The sequence below is a fragment of the Lemur catta genome, chromosome 10 (assembly GCF_020740605.2).
Source record: "Lemur catta isolate mLemCat1 chromosome 10, mLemCat1.pri, whole genome shotgun sequence".
Lineage (NCBI taxonomy): Eukaryota > Metazoa > Chordata > Mammalia > Primates > Lemuridae > Lemur > Lemur catta.
In genome coordinates this window covers 60802377-60823854 of record NC_059137.1, presented here as the reverse complement: position 1 = coordinate 60823854, position 21478 = coordinate 60802377, and the positions used below count along the sequence as shown (strand labels likewise).

Sequence of the window (21478 nt, the reverse complement as noted above, 5' to 3'; positions counted from 1 at the left end):
ATGGTGGCGCATGCCTGTAGTCCCAGCTACTCGGGGGGCTGAGACAGAAGGATTGCTTGAGCCCAGGAGTTTGAGGTTGCTGTGAGCTAGGCCGACATCATGGCACTCTAGCCAGTGTGACAGAATAGGACTCTGCCTCAAAAAAAAAAAAAAAAACTTCATAAACTTCCTTTATATAGGCTGCATAATGTATTGTTGCATGGCAGTTCCATAATATATTTACCATTCCACCCATGTTGGACATTTGAGATTTTCCAGCTTTTTTACATTGGGATGAATCTATCTTTTCCTTCTTGATAGTTTCCCCTCTTTTGACATTTCTTCAGATCTTCCTCAGACCTTGATATCCTTCTACCCTTCTGTCTCTCAAAGTTTACTTTCTGGAAAAGAGCTGATAAACTCATTCATACTAAAGTGTACATGGCTAATAAAGCTTAATTTTATTATCTCTTCCAGGATACTTGTATCAATGTAAACCAAATGAATGAAGCTCTATTTACAGGGTTTTAGTTATCAGAAAATCTAGTCGAGGAAATTCTCCCTACCCACAAATCAAAAAGTAGACGCCACAGTAGCAAAAAACGTGCAGGGCTCACTTAATTTTAGGAAAGGGGATGAGAATCTAGCTTAGAGCTGCCGAGGTGCTAATGTGATAAAGGGAAGAGGGTAAGAGTTTGTATAAAGTAAGGGTGGAAAAATTGGGTAGAGGAATGCAAGAGAGAAAATTCATTTAGCAATGCAGAATCTATTTGACACCACTAACCTAGTTTCTCCCACTCTCCTGGGTTTGCCTTTCCAGTGCGTTTGGCCTTAGGGATGGGCCCGCCCACCTTCTCCCCAGACCAGCCGGGTCCGGTTCTCGGTCCTAATTACTCAACAAAGTCTCAAAGCTTTGGAGCCTGTGGCGGCCACAGAGTTAGTCACAAGGAGCAGGAGTGAAGTTCTAAGAAGGATCATCACCTCCCTATGCAGGGAACATTCCAAGCCCAGTGTCCACAGACAAATCACCTCCCGGGACTCCGAGAGAAGACTTAATAATCCCCGTGGGATTAGAGGACCTGTGTGAAACTTCCCAAAGTCCTGGCCTGCCCCAGTACTCTTTCCTTCCCTCCCCCCTGAGCCTTCGGGCTTTCGTGGCTGCTGGCGGATGCCAGCCTGCACAGGAAAGCAAGAGGGACCCAAGGTAGAACCAGTTTCCCCCAACTCGAAAGGACACTGCGTTCTCCTGGTGCTGGCACCGGGATGGCTGGTGTGGAGAAGCAGCGGGAGGCTGCAGGATGAAGTTCACGCCAACCCGGGCGGTGGCTCCGCCCCTCTGGATTAGGGGTAGAAGGAAACCTGAAATCCGAAGACCTAACACGCGGTGGGGGCGTGCGGGGACAAGCGACACAGACTCCAGCGGAAGGCTGTGGAGCGGAGCGCGGGGTTCCCAGAGAGGACACCCCAGCTCCCGCCGCAGCGCGCGCCCCCCCACGCCTGCTCCACTGGGACCCCGGGCGCCCCACGCCCGCACCCACCCGCCTCCCCGGGCCCGCCGCTCCTCCCTCCTTTCTCGCTGGTTGGCCCGGGCGCCGCAGAGCGCGGCGGCGGCAGGAGGAGCCGGGCGCGCCCGCCACGCAAAGCCACCGGGCTAGCCGCGCGTCAGGAGCGGTGCGCGACCCCAGGCGGCGGCGGCTGCGGCGGCGGCGGTGGTGACAGCGGCAGCAGCGGCAGCCAACGCTCACCGTCTCCCCTGTGCTCCTGCATCCCGCCTCCACTGCGCCGCGGAGCAGCCTGCGGTCCCCGTGTCCCCCCGCCCACGAGCGCACTCCCGAGCCCCGCGCACAATAGCGGCGACCGCAGCGGCGGCTGCGAGCCCGGGCGCCCGCCATGGGGAAGCCGGCGAGGAAGGGGTCTGACTGCAAGCGCTTCCTGAGGAATAACTGGCTGCTGCTCTCCACCGTGGCCGCGGTGGTGTCAGGTGAGCGGCGCCGCGGGTGGCGAGGCGCGCACACTCCCGCGCGCCCGGCGCCCAGGCCGCGTGCGGGGCGCGCGGGTGCGAGGGTGGGCTCGGCGCTGGCGCGCGCGGTGCCCGCATCCCTCGGCCTTGGCCTCAGACCCCACGCGGGGGGTCCCCCCAAGCGCGCTAATTACTGCGTGCGAAGAACAGAGCTCCTCCGGGACTCCCATTTGGGTGCTCCACGAGCCGCTGGTTCCTGCTTTACACAGAAAGATCTTGAAGGTGGAAATGGGCTTGAAGGTGGAAAGGGAAGCGAGTCGCTCTAGGCTCTGCCCATTTGGAAACGAATGGGGTTTAAATTTGTTTTTAATCCTCTCTGCTCCCCCTCCACTTCCTTTTTTTTTTTTTTTTCCCCTGAACGACGCTGCCCCGGCAGACTGTATGTGGCTTTCAGTTCTCAGCCGGACACTGAAAGAGGCGCCTTGGCCTCCGGGATGACCATGCCCCCGGTAGGCAGGCTAGGGATGGTGCCGCCGCTCGCCCTGGGCCGTGCCTGGAACGGTGGCTTCCCACGCGGCGAGCGCCAACTGCCTGCACCGCGTTCTGAAAAACTGACATTCGTGCCTGAATTCAGGGGCGTGCCATTGTAGCCAGCGGGAGGTCACAGGGAAACAGAGCTAAGAGAACTCAGATGCCCCCCACCCTTAGCTTCCTTGCTCTCCGCGTTGTTTTTCTATTAAAAATAATTTTTAAGCCATCCTAGCCTGTTTTTAAACAAGGGTGTATTTAAGTGATTCACCTCTGGCAGATCACTGCACTAGGTGCATGTCTGAGCCATTCATTGCTCAGAGGTATGAGTTATTCATATTTGGATTCTGAATTTCTGCCAAGGTTGTCTGTTTTCCGAATTGGGCCCCGGGATGCACTTCTTTGCGGCTGGAGCCATGTCTGTCTCTTTGCATATGCGCTCATACAGGTGGGGACTCCCAGCAGGTGAGGGCTGATGCACACTCTGGGGAATGTGGATTCCTTGGGAGGCGCCACCTTCCCTTTGGAAACTGCAGCTGGGTTTGCTGGAAAGGCAGGTGGGGGCAGCCTCTTGCACCTTCCTCTCCAGCTGCCACTTCAGAATCTCAGAATATTTGGTGTTGCCTTCTCCCCCTAGGATTACTCCCCACCCCCTAGAAAACCACCCTTGAAAGTTAATGGGATCTTTGGGGTCAGATTGTACAGAACCTTGTGCAAAGAAAAGTCAGGTTTCTAGTAAATAAATAACATCGGGAATTGCCTTGGCAGAGGCCATTTGTGGGAGGAAAAGGAGAGTAGAGAAGCAAGTGTTGACTGTTACCCCCAAGAAGTGCCAAGTGACTTCGGGAATTTATAGGGAAGGTTCATCCTGCCCCACCACATTTAAATACCAGACTCTACAAAGAGCTATTTGATTTCTTTTTAGCCAAATAGAAGAGATGGCCTTGTTTGTTTTCCTAGTGATAAGTATCCAGAATTAATTGTTGAATCTCTTTTTTAAAGACTTTAGGGGTGCACGTTGGCTTGTGTCTCCCTCCCAATTCCCCATGGAAATGCAGTAATCCTGCCTTTTTGCCCTTGGGGCTCTCCAGAGGTACGCACTTGTTAACCAAGTGTTGCACACCACTGCTCAGTGCACCAATTCGCTAGAGGCTGGTTTGGAAAAGATTCTGAGTAGTTGTTCCCTGGCCTTTGGAACCAGCTGCATAATCCTTCCTGGTCAAGAAGGATTACATGCCTGTTTTGTTAGATGTCACCTTTGGTCTCAGATGGGCACTTGCCTCCAGTTTTAATGGGGGTGAGCCCCAGGAGCTTGATTCGGGTACTTTTCTCCAGAAACGAAAACTACCACTTAAAAATTGTAAGGCTGGGCACTGTGGTTCACACCTATAATCCTAGCACTCTGGGAGGCTGAGGTGGGAGGATCGCTTGAGGCCAGGAGTTCATGACCAGCCTGAGCAAGAGTGAGGTTCCATCTCTACAAAAAATAGAAAAAAAAAAATTAGCTGGTGGTCATGGTGTGTGCCTGTAGTCCCAGCTACTCGGGAGCCTGAATCAGGAGGATCCCTTGAGCCCAGGAGTGTGGGGTAGCTGTGAGCTATGATGACACCACTGCACTTTAGCCTGGGTGAGAGAGCAAGACTGTCTCAAAATAAATAAATAAAAATAAAATATCAAAAGAAAAATTTTTAACTGCACAGCTGAAGTCTTCCTCGACATTTCCTCTTCCAGATGGCAACACGGGGTAGTCCCAACTCAGGGCAGTCCCAATACAAGGCAGGCCTGTTTCTCACTTCTCGTTTGAGAAGTCTCAAGCCTAGGCCACCCCAGTGTGCCCATCAACAGCCACTTCCTGCAGTCCTTCTCTTTTCCTCTTTCTTCAGAGTGTGCTGGGCCTGAGTGGAAAGTCACCTCTGTGTAGTCTGCAAGGGGTCATTTGTTTAACCAGCAGTGAAATTCCAGCGACTTACAGTAATAGTGGCACTGAGTCTCTCCATAAGCCCCTGCATAATTGAAAGAGTTTATTTTATAACTGTCTTAATTGATCCAGAAAAATCACAAGAGCTCTTGTGCAGCCTCCCTTCTGGAGTTTTCTGCATGTGGCCTGTAAAGAAGAAATAACTGTTAAGTTTATTAACTACCCTGAAGAAACATCATCTTCTAATTACAGCCATTAAAATGTTTGGCCCCTGCTATAATGCAGCAGCCCTGACACTTTAAAATATTTTGGTTATTGAAATGAGGGGCAAAGATTTTTATGAGCCAGCTTAAAGCCTCTGATTTTTCAAGATACAGCATTTTAGGGAAAATGCAATTAGAGATCATCTTTATTTATTAGGTGTGGGAGTTAATTCTTCTCATGGACAAGGAACTGCTGAGAACTAAACCTTTCTCAAATTCTTATTCACATAATAAAGGGATTGAATAGTTGGGTGATCATCATTGTTAATTTCTGTGAAACCCTACAAGATCCTGAAAATAATATCTTGAATTTTCACAGGAGAGGCCTTTACTAAAATACCATTAGGAACATTTTCATTGTTTTCGTTACATTTCTTACAAGCTTTTTCTCTCCTTCTGTAGTGTGGCAGAAAGCACAGAGCCTGGAGTCAAGAGTCCTGGATTCAAATTCTGACACTATTAGGCCCTATTATTTAGACAAACTGATTATTCTCTACAATCCTCAGTTTCTTCATCTGGAAAATGGTGCTATTCATCATTACCTCATTTGTTGTTAGAATAAATTGAGATAATGTGAAAATACCCAGTTCTGTGGCTGGCATATTATAAGTACTCAATAGATGTTATTTTAAGATAAATCTGGTTAACTTTATTATGAGAAAATTAGTATTTTCTTATAAAATAAAGTCTCTCATGCTGTGTTTCTTTCACTGTTCCACTTGGTGTCCAGCGTATAATTTAGAGTCCAGGGCGATTCAAGGGTTTTGATGACATGTGCTGTCCAAACCAATGCCAGCCTCTGTAGTAGTATTCATTGTTTTTAAAAGGGAAATGGAAGAAATTAATCATTTTGTTTTGCACCCCACAGTCTAATCCTCAAGTCATTTAAATATAATGCTTAAATATATAATTTTATATAAGGAAGGATTTTTGTGCTCTGAGTGGGAGTTCTGTCCAAGCAGAATTACTGTGTGTGGGAATTCTGCCAGCATTCTGAGTCGAGTCACCCGGTGATGATCACGTAGTGATAATGTTGTTAAGGCACTTGTGGTGTCTCACCCTATTCACAGCATAAACTCTCATCTTTTTCTCCAGATGGGTCATGTGTTATTTCAGTCATTAGAAAATGTGATTTCAAGCTTAGGAATTCTCAGAAAAGGTAATAGGTGTTGGTATTTACACGGAACTGGCAAGCTTATTCATTCTAAGTCATTTTCTTTGGAGCACTAAGGAAGCAATCATTTATAGATTCTGATTCCATTGTCTTAAGAATCTGAAAAGATTCTTCCACATTCTCAGTAATACCCTTGCCTGGCCTCCTGGCTCCTGCCCTGCAGCCCTTGTAGCATATATCTGGCAGTGCTAATTTGAGACTTGGTACATACTTCCTTGTCCTGTCTGTGAAACCCCTGAGGACAGGGCGCCTGGTGGCTCATGCTGGTCTGGGCCCAGCCCCTCCCCTGCACAGAGCCTTGGCTCAGCGGTGTTTAGGAACATCCCTGCAGAACCAAGGACTATTCCAGGGCCAGGTCACACAGCAGGGAACAAAACTCCCCGCCCTCATGGGACTTCTGTTCAAGTGGAGACAGGTAGGCAGTAAAGAGAATAAATAGGTAAAATACAGTGTAGTGTGCTCGCTGGCAGTAGTGCTGTGCAATAGCATAGAGCAGGGGAAGGGGCTGGGAACGTGGGGGGTTGCAACTTTAGAGTGACAGGGAAGGCCACACTGAGAAGGTGACAGTTGCATAAAGACTGGAAAGAGGGGAAGGAACAAGTCGCACAGATATCTGGGGAGCATCCTGGCTCGTTTGAGAAATATCAAGGAGTGGTGTGAGGTGGGGAGAGAGTAGAGGAGCTGGGGTGGGTTAGGAGGGTTCAGAGCAATGGAGTGGTTCAGGTCCAAGGTCCGGTGGAGAGGAGACCAGCACCTCCACTGAGCAGCCAGCCGTGGAATGCAAGGGAAAGACAGACAGCTGTTCGGGGTGCTCAGCAGGTTAACCTGGCAGGGCTGAGCTGGATTTGGTCTGATGGAGAAGGCGGTGGCAGGATAGGGAGTCCTGGAAGGGACACCAGCTTGGAAAAGAACATGGCCTGTTCCATTGTGGACACATGGAGTTGAGGAGTCCGAGGGGCCCTTGGGCATAGGTGGGCAGCCAGCAGCTGGGTGAGTGGGTCTGGGCTCAGGAGACAAATGAGGAATGGAGTGTTGAGTGTGTTGGGCATGTGTTTAAAGCTTTGGGAATGAATGAACCTATTTTGGGAGAAGAGGGAGAAGAGAAGAACAAAGACAGAGCCCCGGAGAACCCCAGCCTTGGAGGTCCAGGTAGAGGAGGCACACAGAGGAGAATCAGATAGCGTGGTAGGAGTTAAGAACTAGAGCGAGTGGTGGGTGAGACTCAGTTGGGGAGGGTGCTCTACAGCGCTGAGGGTGCAGGAGCATGGGACTGACCCTCTGGGCCTGCCTTTGGAGGCGAATAGGTATGAAAGAATCGGGAGGAAGTGGTAGTTAGTTATGTGTAAGATCCAGAGAAGTATTTTCTATTTTGTTTTGTTTTGCGTTTAAGGAGACTTGAGTCTGACTGAACCTGAAGAGAAGCAATCATTGAGAGTAAAAATGCAGAAGAGAGAGAACTGTGAATGACGATGGCTGCAGCGAGGCCCAGGGGAGTGGGGCCCAGGGGCCTGGTCAGGGCTTAACCCTGAACAGGCGACAGGACTTCATGCCCCTGAGATGGAAGGGGAGGTGTTAAGGGTCAATGGCTATATTCATTTCCTGCAGCTGTTGTCACGCACTACCACAAAGAAATTTATTCTCACCAATTCTGGAGGCCAAAAGTCCAAACTCCAGCAGGGCCACACTCCTCTGGGAGCTCCACGGGGGAATCTGTCCTTGGACTCTTCCAGCCTCTGGCAGCTGCCCCGGCATTCCTGGGCTTGTGGCAACATTGCTCTATCCCCTGCCTCCCTCTCCGTATCCCTTTCTCCTGTGTTTGTGGTCTCCCTCTAGCTCTGTCTTTTTGTGATGGCATTTAGAGCCTGCCCAGATAACCCTCCTGTCAAGATCCTTGACTAAATCACATTTTGCCATAGAAGGTAATATTCATTCATTTTGGGGCCAGCACTCAAACCACGGCAAGAGGTAACAGTTAAGGGTTCAAATTGCCGTCAAAGTGACCTTTCTAAGATATGGATTGGATCACATCACTCGGGGGCTTCAGAGAGTTCTTGGCTCTGCACTGCCCTTAGGCGAGGGGAGGACATCTGTTTAGCATGGCATCCAAAACCCTTCACCCTCTGCGTCCAGCCTACCTGACTCATCCTTCAAGACTCAGCTCAAACAGCCCTTCTTCTGGGTCATTCCCCTCATCCCCGCTTCTCCCAAGTGGTACAAAATGCCCTCCCTTCCTGTTTCACATACAATAAGATCTAAGGCTTATGTGTCACTAACTACATGCCCAATACGGTTCCAAGTGCTATATATTAGTATAGTAACCCATTTGACCTTTCCATCAAGCATATTTTCAGGAAACTGAGGCACACAGAATTATGAAACTTGCCCAAGGTCATTGGTCAAGGACAAGGCTGGGATTCAAATCCTGACAGGCTGGCTCCAGACGTTCTGCATCTGTTACGCTCCTCTGCTGCTGCGCAGAACTGGTACCTACTTGGTATTTATTACCCTATATTCTGATTTTTCTGCCTCCCTCACCAACCCACGAGGGAAGGAATTCTGTGTTGCTACTCTCTGTACCCGCAGCACCCACCATGTTACCTGGCAGGCTCAAAACGTTTGTTGAGTCGTTGAGCCATTTATGACCCGGAGAGTTAGTGAGACATTATCTTGTTTGTTGAGGGAATAAATGAGCCCAAAGCTTAGATGAAACTCCATTTCTTCCTGACATTCTTCTCTTCCTACTTCAGCCCCTTTTGATCTATGTCAGCAACACAGATTAACATTTAATTAGTCTCCATAAATATCAAGCATCTTTTCTTCCTCCAACCTAGATTATAGATTCCTTGAGGGCCCTCCTATTATACCTAGTAGGCACTGGAAAGTGAAATGAGACAAAGTAATGAGACTGACTCTTAAAAGCCATGTTTAAAAAACAGTGTATCTGATACCTATACTCCCTGAGCCTTTGTTTCTTATCAGAAAGAAAGGGGTTTGGATTAGGATTCCATTCATGTGCTAATTCTCATTTATAGGTAGTGGGTTGTCTGGTATGATGTCTGTTGAGAAAGTTGGGACTCTGACTCGCGGGGATGGGCGGGACATGGACAATGTATATGACCTAAACTTATGTACCCCCATGATGAGCTGAAATAAAAAAAAAAAAAAAAGAGAAAGTTGGAAACAAAAGTTCTGAAATGGATTACTGCTGTCTGCCATGGATACTTAGGGTCAGGACATAATGGTATGTGTGCTGCATTCCTTGGGTTAGAAAATCTCTGAGGTTTCTTGTAGTTTTAAGAACCTTTAGCTCTATGACTGTATAGTCATCCCTCAGTTCATTGCCAGGAGCCAGAGGAACTCTTCTGTAGTGAGCTAAGGGAGGGTTAGAGGACATTACATGAAGATGAAATGACTTTGATGTTGAGTCACCTGTTCTGTGTGAACTGCCAGTCAGTGACTTAGGGACAATAATGTAAATTGTACGTGGAGCAATTACCAGAGTAATGTTCTATGTCAGGATTAGATTGTTCGTTACAATAGTAATAATAGAAAGTCTAATAAATGTATGTTTTTGGACTTTATATGTCTCTAGGTTAAAATACTTTTGAAGCACAGAATATTCCAAAATCGCAAAATAAAATAATGATTTCCTTTAAAAATTTTCTTTAAAATGATAGGAATAGTCTATTTCCTATATCTTCAAAATCAATCATTTGCACAACGTAAAATTAATGATCAGTTTGACATAGGGAAAGCAAAAATGGCATAGTTGTCTGTATGTAGTGGAGACTTTTGCTTTTAGTGAAGAATATAGCTTTATGTCTATATATTTCTGAAAACTGATGAAAACAGACAAAGTTGCTGGTTTAGCTGTATATATTTTATTTGTATATATATTTATTTGTATTTCCATAGCATGCCACAGACATGACAATATGATTAGTAAAATAATGATCAATACTAATTGGTTTCCATGGTATTTTCTAGAAATTTGGGAGTTGATAGTGTGTTAGATTTGTCTAAGTCACTTTATGTGTGACTAAATGTATACGCGTGTACACTTATACATGTGTCTATAAGGTATTGCATACCTTCCTAAGGTATTTAAATAGATGTGTACTCTCCTTTCTCATTCTCTGGTTCTTTCTCTGTATGTGTGTGTGTATATCTATATAAAATCCAGTATCTATCTCTATCTCTCTCACATATCTGTTTAAGTACCTTAGAGAAGAGGTCCTTTAGCTGGCTTGGCCCAAATTCCACATATTGAAGAATTAAAAAAAGAAATTGGACTTTGAATGCCTATACTGGTGCTTCCGTTTCTGAAACCCAGTCAGAAGCAAATTTGGGGCATCCCTGAAAAGGCTCTGATTTTTAGTTGTCTCTGCAAGGTATGCACCTCAAGTCTATCAAATCAAAACCCCAAACAAAATTATCAAAACACAAAATTATAAAACTAATCTTTAAAAAATTATTTTACATAATTTTGCCAGACTGCACATCAGGCTTGGCATATACATTTTTAATGTCCCCTATTGGGAGGACTTTGAATATAAACTGCTAATGGTTGACAATATAGTAAATCTCTTGTTTCGTGTTGCATAATTTAAGGTATAGTGTTTTATTTAGTACAATAAAACTACAGAATCAAAGTTACCCATCTGTCAAAAATTTGAGCATTGGGCATGGAAGCTTCACATGAAGACACATTATGTAGGAAGTTTTTATGTGCTAATTGAGGATGTAGTTGAGCTCATATATGTAGCTCAGATGGGTAAACTCTGGGTTATACCAGACAAGGTGTAAACAGGTGGGATTAGGAATTAGCTATTAGAAAGCATGTGCATGCATGTGTGAGCACTTGCTTAGCAAGAGAGAAAGCTTTCCACATTAATTACTTGGGAGAAATTGTGATTACCTTTAACAGAGCCAAGACTGAAAATAACTGTCCTAGGGAGTTGGCAGCACACTGGCCCGGCGCCAGGGAGGCTGTGTTCACCTGAGGAACTGCAAATCTCCCCTGTGTCGCTGGAGATCTGGGGTCACATGCACTGTGGAGACTGAAGCACTCTCGAAGAAAATGCACTTATTTTAGATGACACAGAGTGGCCCATTTAAAGCCTCCTGCAGCAGTGACTGTTAAAGTAGCAAGTGTTTTAAATGGCCTTTCCTATTTTGAATGTTAAACATACATCTTCTAATAGAAGACAATATTGGAGACAGTTACTATGAAGCCAGTAATTCACTTCAGAGCTATAGTTTAACTCAATGGGTAGATTTAGAAGGAGCTAATTCATTATACTTGCTGAGGGAACAGCCCTAAACTGCAACAAAGAGTGCTCTGTTGTAATTAGTACACTCCACAGTAACACCTCTGTTAATGGAAAGGAAGTATTTCAGTGACTCACTCCTTGCCAGAAATTTTACTACCTTACTCTGAAAAATATCTGCTGACTGCCTGTTCCATTACCAGAGGTAGAAGATTTCCTTTCCCGCAAATACTCCTGTACTTTCCGGGATGGATGGACCTTGTCCCATCTCACAGACGCTTCACACAGTGTGTCCTCTGTCATTCCTGTCCTGGGCCCAGCCCCAGCTGTGTGAGCTGCGGGCAGCGGGTCCCCACTCAGCCAAGACAGGAAGGGACACTGTGCCTCATTCTCCACTAAGACCCAGAACCAGCGCTGAGAAGATAAGACCCTCTACCAGTCCCTCTGCACTCAGGCTGAGGTCTTTGTTCCCAGGCCCCTTCTTAGTCTCAGAGTCCCTAACTGTGTCCAAGACAGGACAGTTGTCACAGCAGATCTCCACATGTCTAGGAAGTATCTTGATACCAGCATCATGTGACTCAGCTTGGTCTGCACGTTGAAGCAAAGTGGTGGCCTTTTGGACTGGAGGTTTGATTCAGAAACACTCTCAGAGAGGGTCTACAAAGTGTTTTTATTCTTATAACCACTCTGAGACAACTATTTGGGTTCAGCACCCTCTGATGATGAAGACTGTAGCACTCACTCAACCAGGGTGGAAGGAAATCCTTATAGGAGAGAGCTTAAGTGAGATTGTACTATTGTATTATTTTTCTACCACTGTTTATTGCTCAAGAGTTATCTAGTTACTTATAATCAGTAAAGAATTAAGTCAACCAAAAAAATGTATCGTCACCAGAAATGCCTAAACTACAGGGAGCCTAATCTCCGAGCCTCTCCTCATTACTGGAAAATAAACTGCTTTTGCTTAATTTCTATGGGTATCTCATATACGTATTGTTTAGTACTGAGCCACTTAGCTACGTTACAGGTCTCATATAAGATTCTTCAAATGATAAGACATTAAGACAAAGACATATTTTCTCCTTTAAAAAGTTCTCTCGTGTGGCTAACCAAGTCTAATACCAATATTTATTGAGGGCTTAACTGTTAGTTTTGTGCACATTTATTACACTTCTAACTCTCAACACAATAAGTTGGCAGGGAGGTGTTCTTATATTGCAGATGAGGAAATTGAAACTTACAAGGCTTAGGTCATGTGGCTGAGTACACAGTCAGAGCTGGGATTTGCACCCAGCAAAGCTTAGACTGTCTGATTCCAAAGCTTAGGTTATTAACCATCAAGCAAGGCTTCTTCCTTTCTTAGCAAACCTTGATACACCTAATGGGTAGTTGAAATCATTCTTGCAGACAGGCTTTGTTCTTGCAAAGTAGCTAAATAAAGCCCATTATCCTCCCTCTTGCTCCATCCCTTCTTGGTCTCTAGCTCTTCTTTATCTTAACTTGGGGCATTCTATAATTAGGTCTTTCCCCTTCTCTTCTCCTACAGAAACCTTGTGTATGAGCTTGAATTCTGGCGGAACTTGTCTAGTAGTTGCTTTCCCAGGATGTGTTGTACTTTGCTGCCCTAATGCTTTTGCTCAAGTTTCACCCATGGTTATCCTGCCCGTCCTGGAAGATGGATCTAATTCTCACTTTTATCCTATAGACTTCTCTCACTGCTCAGTTGGAGATAATCCCCCTTCTCTGAATTTATATTCACAAATCATCAGCATTTGCACCACCACTCCCACGCCTGCCCTGTGGCAGACATCACTAATTCATTACAGCACTCTACTACCAAGTTCTATTGTGGCCTTAGAATCCTTGAAACTATGTTCCAGGCAACCACCATTAATCAAACAGAATTGGCATGTAGGATGAAAAGTATTGTATGTTGCTAGGTAAATCTATTCATTTGGAAATCAATGAAGAACTTAATTTATATTGAACAATTGCTAGTACTGATGTTACTAGCAAGAAATGCAAAGTCTAAGTCTATGTGTTGGTCTCTCAGTATGTCAGAACAGGATATGCACAAATATCGCTAAATAAGCCTGAGTATGATTAGAGCTGCCAGAAAGCTATGACATGTCTTCTGGGTGGATCTGGGAGAGTCCCTGGAGAAGGCTGTAGTTGGAATGGCCTAGAGTGGGTGTGGTCGGACTCTGAGCTTGAAGATTGGAAGGAGCAAGTCCAGGTAGAGGTGATGATGTGCATACAGAGGCCTTATCCTCTCTTCTGTCCCATGTCAGTATTATGTGGAACTATTATTTAATATATGTGTTGTTATGCTTTCATACTCCTCTGCCTCCTCCCAGTGTCCTGAGCATAAGAATGCTGTTCTACACTGGCCTGGCACATCATAGCATCTAGCATTGCACTTACTTCATAGGAGATGCCCCCAAACATTCTTGGCTGATTATAAAACCTTCTTCATTGAAGAACCAAAGAGGTAAATCCTTGCTGAGCCAACCCCGTCGATCCCCTAGTTACCCACTCAGTTGTATGGGTTTTTGAGTGAAGACCATGAGGAACTTTATCCCAACCCAAGTCATTCCAAACATACTTTACTCCTAGACTGGGGAGGAAAGCCTGGTTATTAACAGTTCTGAAGCCATTTTAGTGTGAGCTTAGCATGGCCCTGAAGCTCCCATACTGGAGAGTGTCTCTTTACCCTAAGGAAGATCTGACTTCTCAAGAAACCAGCACCAGAATGATCCTGATCTCCAGAGAATTCTTTGCACTAATTAGATAAGATGGAAATCTTATCTGGAAGGTACATCTGGCTTCCCATAGTTGAGCTGTGGCTCGGAGCTGAATCAGCCTTGGGTAGTAGGTAGAGCCTTTTCAGATGTGGTATTTAGCAGCTCCTACATGTTTTAGTAAATTTGCTTCTAAGTTTTCTTCCTCAAATTATCCTTTCACATCCTTGTCCAAAGTCTGTTCATTTCCTTCCCTGTCTGGAGATTATTTCTATGATAAGAAATTCATTAGCCTGTCTGTGCTATCTGTTCCAGTAGACCTTGAGCAACTGCCTGAGTAAACACCAGACTTGGTCATTAAATAATCTGAAGATAGGTTTTTACTTTTTTTTATTAACAAAAGTTAATTGTCAACCAGGGGATGTAACAGACTTGTTCCATTTCTGCTTCCTCTTCATGGATTTCTTTCTTGTATCTGGAGAATTGCCTGAGGTTGCAGCAGACCGAAGAGATTCTGAGTTCTGTGGAGTGATAGAGTTCAAGATCTTGTTGCCAGTTCAGAAGCCACAGACCCTGGAACACAAGCCCAGGTTTCCTCTGTGGCAGGTTTGACACCTGCATTGAATATTGGAATTTTCCAATGATCTCCAACTAGCTTGTTTATTTTGAAAAAAAAAAAAAAAAATCAGATGTTTACATCTACTTTTGTTTAAGTGGAAATGATTGAGTAAGATTTGGTTGCTTTTTTAACCTCAAGTCAGTAACCACAGAAGACTGGACTTTACTGCATTTGAGATCCAGAATCCTGAAGTTTCCTAAAGCAGTGCTCATCCTGGAGCTCGTGAATCTTGCTCAGGGCCCTGTGCGCTAGGGCAAAGGGTTGGCCGATTGCAATGGATGGGGGAGGCAGCTGCGACTTTTTGCTTAGATTCTCTCTCTTTCTCCCCTCTTAGAACCTTCCCTCCTGCTCCAGGGAACATCTGTTGTCCATGAGTGAAATACTAAGAAAGGGGGCTGAAGATCTCCACATAAATAAAAGATTCCAAGAAGAGTAAAAAGAATCCTCAAGTGTTCCTGTGAAAAGATTATACTCACCATGTTTGATTTTTTTGGTCCCTGGTGGTCATCTTAGATGCATTTACAGTCATTTCTGGACCTAACTCTAATCCATAGCTGTTACCAAATGAAATGATCCATGTGGGGGTACTTTATAAAATTGTAAAGTGCCTTATAAATGGTTGTTATCATTTCCCAGAAAGACAAACAAGGAAGGATGGTGCTAATAGTAAGATTTTCCTTTGGGGTACAATGTTATTCCTTGAAGGCATTGGTAGAAGATGTCATCTTTGTGTTTTTAGAGGCTACTCTCATCTTGTATGAAGAGGCATCTGGGCCCCTTTTAGTGTCGTGTGACATGTTTAATATTCCATACATGAGTATTTTTCCCTTTGACAAATGATAATGAAACAAGCTGGCCTGTCTTTGCCTTTATTCTTCAGTGAGAATTAAGAGAAGCATTGAGGTATCACAGGCAGAGATTCCTAACCTAGCCTTTCAACACTGGGGGCCACTTTCATTTTAATTTAAGAAATATCACACAATTCTTAAAATATGTCTTAACTCACTTGGAGATAAAAGTAAATATTTCTGTGGTCCTCCTGGAAGTGGGGAAGGAGAGGAGAGTCACAGCTCCACAAAAGTTAGGAGAGGAGGGGAAGCAGTTGTCAGGCAGCAGGGTTAGGAGTCATGAAGATCAAGGTGACACGAGTTTTATAAGCAGACATAAGGAACAGGCTGAGGAAGGTTAGGGAGTCCCAGTTACTTAGACTCTGCATTCTGGGCTCAAGGTTCATCAAACTGGGAATTCCAGGCTTATGGCAGGTCTAGAAAGTCCAGGATGACCTGCCTGCTGCCGCCTTTCTCCTGGAGGTCAGTCTGATCTCAAGTTGCTCCTGACTAAAACCTGCTCCAGGGGAGATGAGCAGATCTTGTTTACAGGCAGAGAGAAGGCTTCCTAAAACTGTGTGGTAAGCCAAGAAGGTGTTTACAGGAGTTGTGAAACTGGCTGTTGTAAAGAGGTAGTGCTCCAAGACCTGGTGTTAAACTTGAGGATCCTTCAGAGAGTTCCAGGGCCTTTCCAAACCATACGAGTCTGGGTGAAGGGCTCATAATTCCTTCAGTGACTTGGAGGCCAAATATTTGCCCAGGTACTGAGGAGGGGAGAGAATGGAATGTGACCACAAGGTAGGTAAAGGTATTTCACAGGCATGCATCAAAACAAGGTGATAGATAGAATCACCTATGAGATTATCAGACATGAGCCATTTTAAGAGAAAAAAAGTAGACTAAAGAAGAGTCAAGCACAGGTAGAAAATGGGAGATTTTAGAACCCACAAGTCATGTCATAGATATGTAACTCAGGACATTACCCCACCACAACACGTGTGGGACTGACACACCTGTCGTTTCAAACAAGATACCTGTGGAGGAGCGCAGGAGTCTGGTTGTTCTGAGATTGAAAGAGTCACCCAGCTGCTGGACTCTAAGTCAGTTGGATGCCTGCTCTAGAGATTGGATTCCTGTGGGCTGGTCCTAACTTCCCAACCAGCCTCATCCTCGCTTGAACCCAAAGGGCTCCCCAGAAGCCAGGGGGAAGTTCCCAGGTGTCGGAACTGGGCACTCGAATTCTCGTGAGTACAGCACCGTCGCCACTGTCGAAAGAGAACACTCCCGTGAGTTATTAGTTTTTGGAAAGGTCATGTTTACAGTACATGTCTGGATCGGATGGCCCTGGGATGATGTGGCAGAATTTGTACTCACATTCCTGTGGCCCATACTCTACTAATGGCATCTTCCCTCAGCGACTTTTTCCTGCCTTTCATCAACAGGTTTGATGAGCAGAGGGTGGACAACGCAGTGGCTGCGGGGGCCCATGCATTAAATAGCAGTTGTCATGCATTCCTGGTTCAGTTCAACACAGCAGGTGTCGATCGACCACCTACAGTGTGTCAAGTTCAGTGCTCAGGGTGATGGAGCACAGGAATGAGCAGACGGATGCTTCTGCCTCAGGAGACGAAGGAAAATAGGAGCGAGACAGAGGCCTGTCAGAGGGGGAAAGAGAGACACAGACGAGCTTAGTAGGGTCCAGAGGAGAGACTCCTTCTACCTCAGGAGAGAGCCTGGCAAAGGCTTCTGGAGGAGGTGGCATGCTAACTAGGCTTTAAGGAGTGGATAGGAGTTCATTAGGCAGAGATTCCAAGGAGGGGAAGCCCTGTGAACAAGGGCATGAAAACCAAAGTGTGGAGCATCTTTAAAAAATTGCAGGGAGTTTGCTGTGACTAGCTATGCTGCGATTGAGGGTGGTAAGGACATGCAGGCCTGTGTCACTTAGGGACCTGGCAGGAAACAGATGGTGCACTTACTCAAAGGGGTTACACAGAACAGAATTTAATCAAGGGACTATTTATAGAGTTAGGCAGGGTTCAGGGAATCAGCAAGGGATGGCGAGGCACCCAGGGACAAGTAGCCGTAGGAAGCTATTAGTTCCCACAGGCCTGGGCGAGCAGGCGGGGGGCAGTGTTAGCACAGTCCTGAGGCAGGGACCCAGTGACAGGACCTACCTGGCCACAGAGGGACAGCTACTGCCAGAGCCTGGTGAGGCAGAAAGAAAATAAAGACCCCAAACTCCCTCTCCTTCTGTCCTTAAGATCTACAGCCAGTGCCTCTCCTTGGCTAAACCCAGCCCAAACCAGAGGGCAAGGAACCCTGGGTCAGCCCCCTGCACTCAGAGCAGGACAAAGAACGACAGAGAGAGTATCCGAGGGGCACACGGAGAATGACCAGCCCAGAGCCATAGGCACGGAGTGCCACACTGAAAGGTTTACTCGGGACATCAAAAGGAACTGTTGAAAAGATACAAGGTCTATGAACGACAACAGAGAAGTTATTTTGATGATGCCTGGTGATCCTGGTGGCTGCCGCTTATGGGCACTGTGGGAAACCGGAGGTAACAATGGCTCCACAAGCTCTGTCGCTGTCTCCCAGAATGACCCCTCTCCTGCCCTTGCCCCGTCCCACAGGCCTGTCCCCGTGGCCTCCACGTCTTGAGGCCCTTGCCCCATGTCAACTAACCTTCCTTCCATGCCAGGAGGGCAGGTGTGGCTGACGGAGGAGGTACCCAGAATACCAGTGACACCTTCTCTGTCTCTGCACCTATAATTCAGGACTCTTCTAGTTGTAACAGAAAATCCAGTTCAAACAGGCTTAAGCCAGTAAGGTCGGGGTTGACATAGAGAATTCATGGCTCAGATAACTTAGGAGTCCAGCAATAGTACCTGGCTTCAGGTACAGCTGGATTCAGGGGTCCACACAATATCATCTGGACCTGTTCTCTCTTAACATATGGTCTCTGCACTCCTGTGTTGTTTTCACTCCCAGGCAAGAACTCTTCCCTGATGGCGAAGTAGCTGGCAGCACAGCTCAAGGTTTCCTTTTCCCAGTTCCACACCCAGCAGAAAAGAGAAAGGTTCTGATCCCTATCGGTTCAAACAAGGCTCCTGGGCCTTAGCGTGAGGCTCACTCAGCCCTGATTGGGTCATAGCCCCATTCCTCAGTGTAGTCTCAGGACTAAAGGAATGTGACGATCTGACTGGCCAGACCAGAGTCACTCCCTCATCCCACCCTGTTCCCCCAAACTTCTGAACTAGTGACGGGTTCAGCTCCACCTGAGGCAGATTGAGCAATGGAAAATGCGCTATTCACAGCAGGGACAATGAATGTGGGTGGCAATGACAACAAAATCCTTGCCTTTTACCTGTTATGTTCCTGAGCTATTTCCTGAAAGCGATCAATACATGCTCACAGGTTAAATTTTATTGAGTTCATGGGGTTACAAGAACCACTAAAGTTGTTTAGTTATTAACCACATAGTTTGAAATCAATTCGATTTAGACAGAAACCACTTTAAAGTCAGAGAGAGGGTGTCTTAGTCTGTTTGAGCTGCTGTAACAAAATACTGTGGACTGGTAGCTTGTAAACAGCAGAAATTTATTTCTCACAGTCCTAGAGTCTGGGAAATCCAAGATCAAGGTGTGAGCAGATTCAGTGTCTGGTGAGAGCCCACTTTCTGGTTCATGGATGGCATGTCCTAGCTGTGTCCTCACATGGTAGAAGGGACACGGCAGCTATTGTTACACACAAAATTTGGATAAATCTCAAAGGCATTTTACTCAGTGAAAGAAGCCAGTCTCCAAGGTTACATAGAATATGATTCCATCTACATGACAGTCTCAAAAAGATAAAAGCATAGTGATGGAGAACAGATCAGCGGTTGCTAGAGGTTGGGAGTAGGGAAAGGGTGTGACTGTAAAGGTATAGCATGAAGGAGTTCTTCGGGCTGATAGAACTGTTCTATATTCTATAATAATTTTGATAGTGGTTATAAGAATTTTGACACATATTAAAAAACCATAGAATTATACACTAAAAAAGTCAGTTTTACTGCATGATAAATATACTTACACACACATACACACATACCCCTTAAGAGTGAGGTCGGTCCATACACATCCAGTGTATGGCTGTGCAAGAGGTGATCTGTGTTTAATGATGAGCAATTCTTGCTTTCCGGTGGTTCCTCATCCCTGCGAAGAGTGAAGCTTCTAGTGGCCTGATGCTGCCCTAATTCCCACGGATGATATCTGACTTAATCGTTCTGGGTACCGTTGGGCGTGGAAGGTACAGGAACTTCTTAACTCAACATCTGCAGGGCCAGCCAGGGCCTCCCTGGTTATCTGGCTTGGGGCTGCACGTGTTGTGTGGGTCATGGAGGAGATTGGGAAGGCTTTCTAACACCCTTGAGCTGAGTTTTGAAGTAGGTGAAATAGTAATCAGGTAAATGGGAGAGCAAAGGGAGCAATAAGCCCTTTGCTCAAAGACAAGGGCACAGGGCCAAACTAACACAGTGGGGCTGGGGCTGGGGACGAGGTGGACCCAGGAGCTGGCGTGCCACCCTGTGTCAGGGAACCGGTGGAAGGGCTTTCAGCAAGAGAGTGACTCAGGCAGATTTGCATTTTGGAAAGATGGCTCTGGCTTTGGTTTCCAGAATGAATTGGCAGAAACAAGACTGGAAGCAGCAAGAGCTTTAGAAAGTTGATAAATTAGTTTTCATGAGAAATGAGGTGGACCTGAACCAAGGCAATGCCAGTGAGGACAAAGGGAGAAAGACAGACTTGAGAATTATTTGGCCAGTAAAATCAGAAGAACTTGGTATGTGGCACAAGACACAGAGTCATCTAGAATGTCTCCCAAGTGTATCTTGCATGTCTCAGCTTTATCACTTATTTCCTGTGGGGCCTTAGGCACGTTACATCACCCACTTGTGCCTCTCTCTCCTGAAATTGAAGTCACCTCATAGTGTTGTTTTGAGGATCAGAGTTAATTATGCTTAGCCCAGTGCCTGGTACCAGGAAAGCCCTCAAAAAACGTTTGCAGATAACACAGTTGAAGGACATATATTTTTATGTGACAAGTCACCCCCAAATCTAGTGGCTTAAAATAACAATGATCATACCATTATTGCCCCCATTTCTGAAGCCTGACTGGGCTCAGCGAGGCAATTCTCCCTTGGGGTCTCCTTTGTGGTTGCAAACTGGGGCCGGGATAATCTAAAGGTCATTCACTCATCTGCTGCCTGGGCTGGCAGGGTTCAGACAGCTGGGGCTCCTCTGTCCCCTCTCTCCCTGTCTCTCTTTCTCTCTCCCTGTTTCTCCCTCCCTCCCTCCCTCTGTCTCTGATTTTCCCGTGTTATCTCTCCAACATGCTGGCTTCAGAGTAGCTGGGCTTCTTACATGATGCGTCAGGGCTCCATCATGAGTGTCCCAAGAAGGGAAACCAGCAGAAGGTGGCCCTTTCTAACCTAGTCTTGGACTCCACACAGCCTAGCTACTGCTGCCTTCTGTCTACCAAGGCAGTCACAAAGGCCCACCCAGGTTCAGGAGGAGGGGACAGAGACTCCATTTCCCGATGGGAGGACTAGCAAATATTCTGTAGACCTATTTTTAAACCACCAGGGAAGCCAGGATGAAAAGTCTGAGTTTTTTCTTTGTTTGTTTGGTGGTGGAGGCAGGGTGGTGCAGAGGCAGAGGAGGAAAGATGAGTTTATTTTTCCCATGCTAGGTCCCATATTGAGGTATATATCCAGGTAGAGATTTCCAGAAGGCAATTGTGTATTGAGTTTGCATTTGGGAGACAGATGAGGCCGTAGATAGAAGTGGAAACTGAAGCTGTAAGAGCAGACAGGAGCGCCCTGGGAGAGTATGCAGCCCAAGGAGAGGGCAGAAGACAAAGCCGTTGGTGGACACTAACATCGAACTGGAGCAGAATGTCCAAGGGTGGAGAGATGAGAGCTTACTCAGCCTGGCTGAGTCTCTCCAGATGTCCATCTGGGTCTCAGCATCCTCGTGGCAAAAGGAGAGTCGTCTTTCGAGCAAGACTGGACCCTTGTTTGCCCAGATCGGGTGTCTTCTCCCTCCTCTCCTGGCAGGCTGCTGACGGTCAGAATCCCTCCTCCCCTCTAGGCAAGGCCATGTCGTGCAGAGGATCTGATTACTCTGCTTGTGTGTTTCTAGTATGGGACAGGGAATCC

General features: G+C 46.2%; 1 protein-coding gene and 1 long non-coding RNA gene across 3 annotated transcripts in view; one reads left to right on the top strand and one right to left on the bottom strand.

Moving 5' to 3' along the window:
* The first annotated feature begins 1642 nt into the window (after positions 1-1642).
* SLC1A1 (solute carrier family 1 member 1) overlaps positions 1643-21478 on the top strand; it is a 76906-nt gene continuing 57070 nt past the window's right edge. Inside the window, exon 1 of the mRNA XM_045563911.1 lies at positions 1643-1960. Coding sequence (XP_045419867.1) covers positions 1870-1960 — 91 coding nt within the window. The 5' untranslated portion in view covers positions 1643-1869. The remainder of the gene's footprint in view (positions 1961-21478) is intronic.
* LOC123646677 lies at positions 14083-20063 on the bottom strand. Of its 2 annotated transcripts, none has more exons than XR_006737969.1 (3): positions 19372-20063; positions 16314-16544; positions 14083-14406 (listed from the first exon to the last, which is right to left on the bottom strand). It is a non-coding gene; the product is annotated as an uncharacterized LOC123646677 (long non-coding RNA). The 2 variants fall into 2 exon arrangements; XR_006737970.1 differs by lacking the exon at positions 19372-20063 and adding an exon at positions 16654-17254.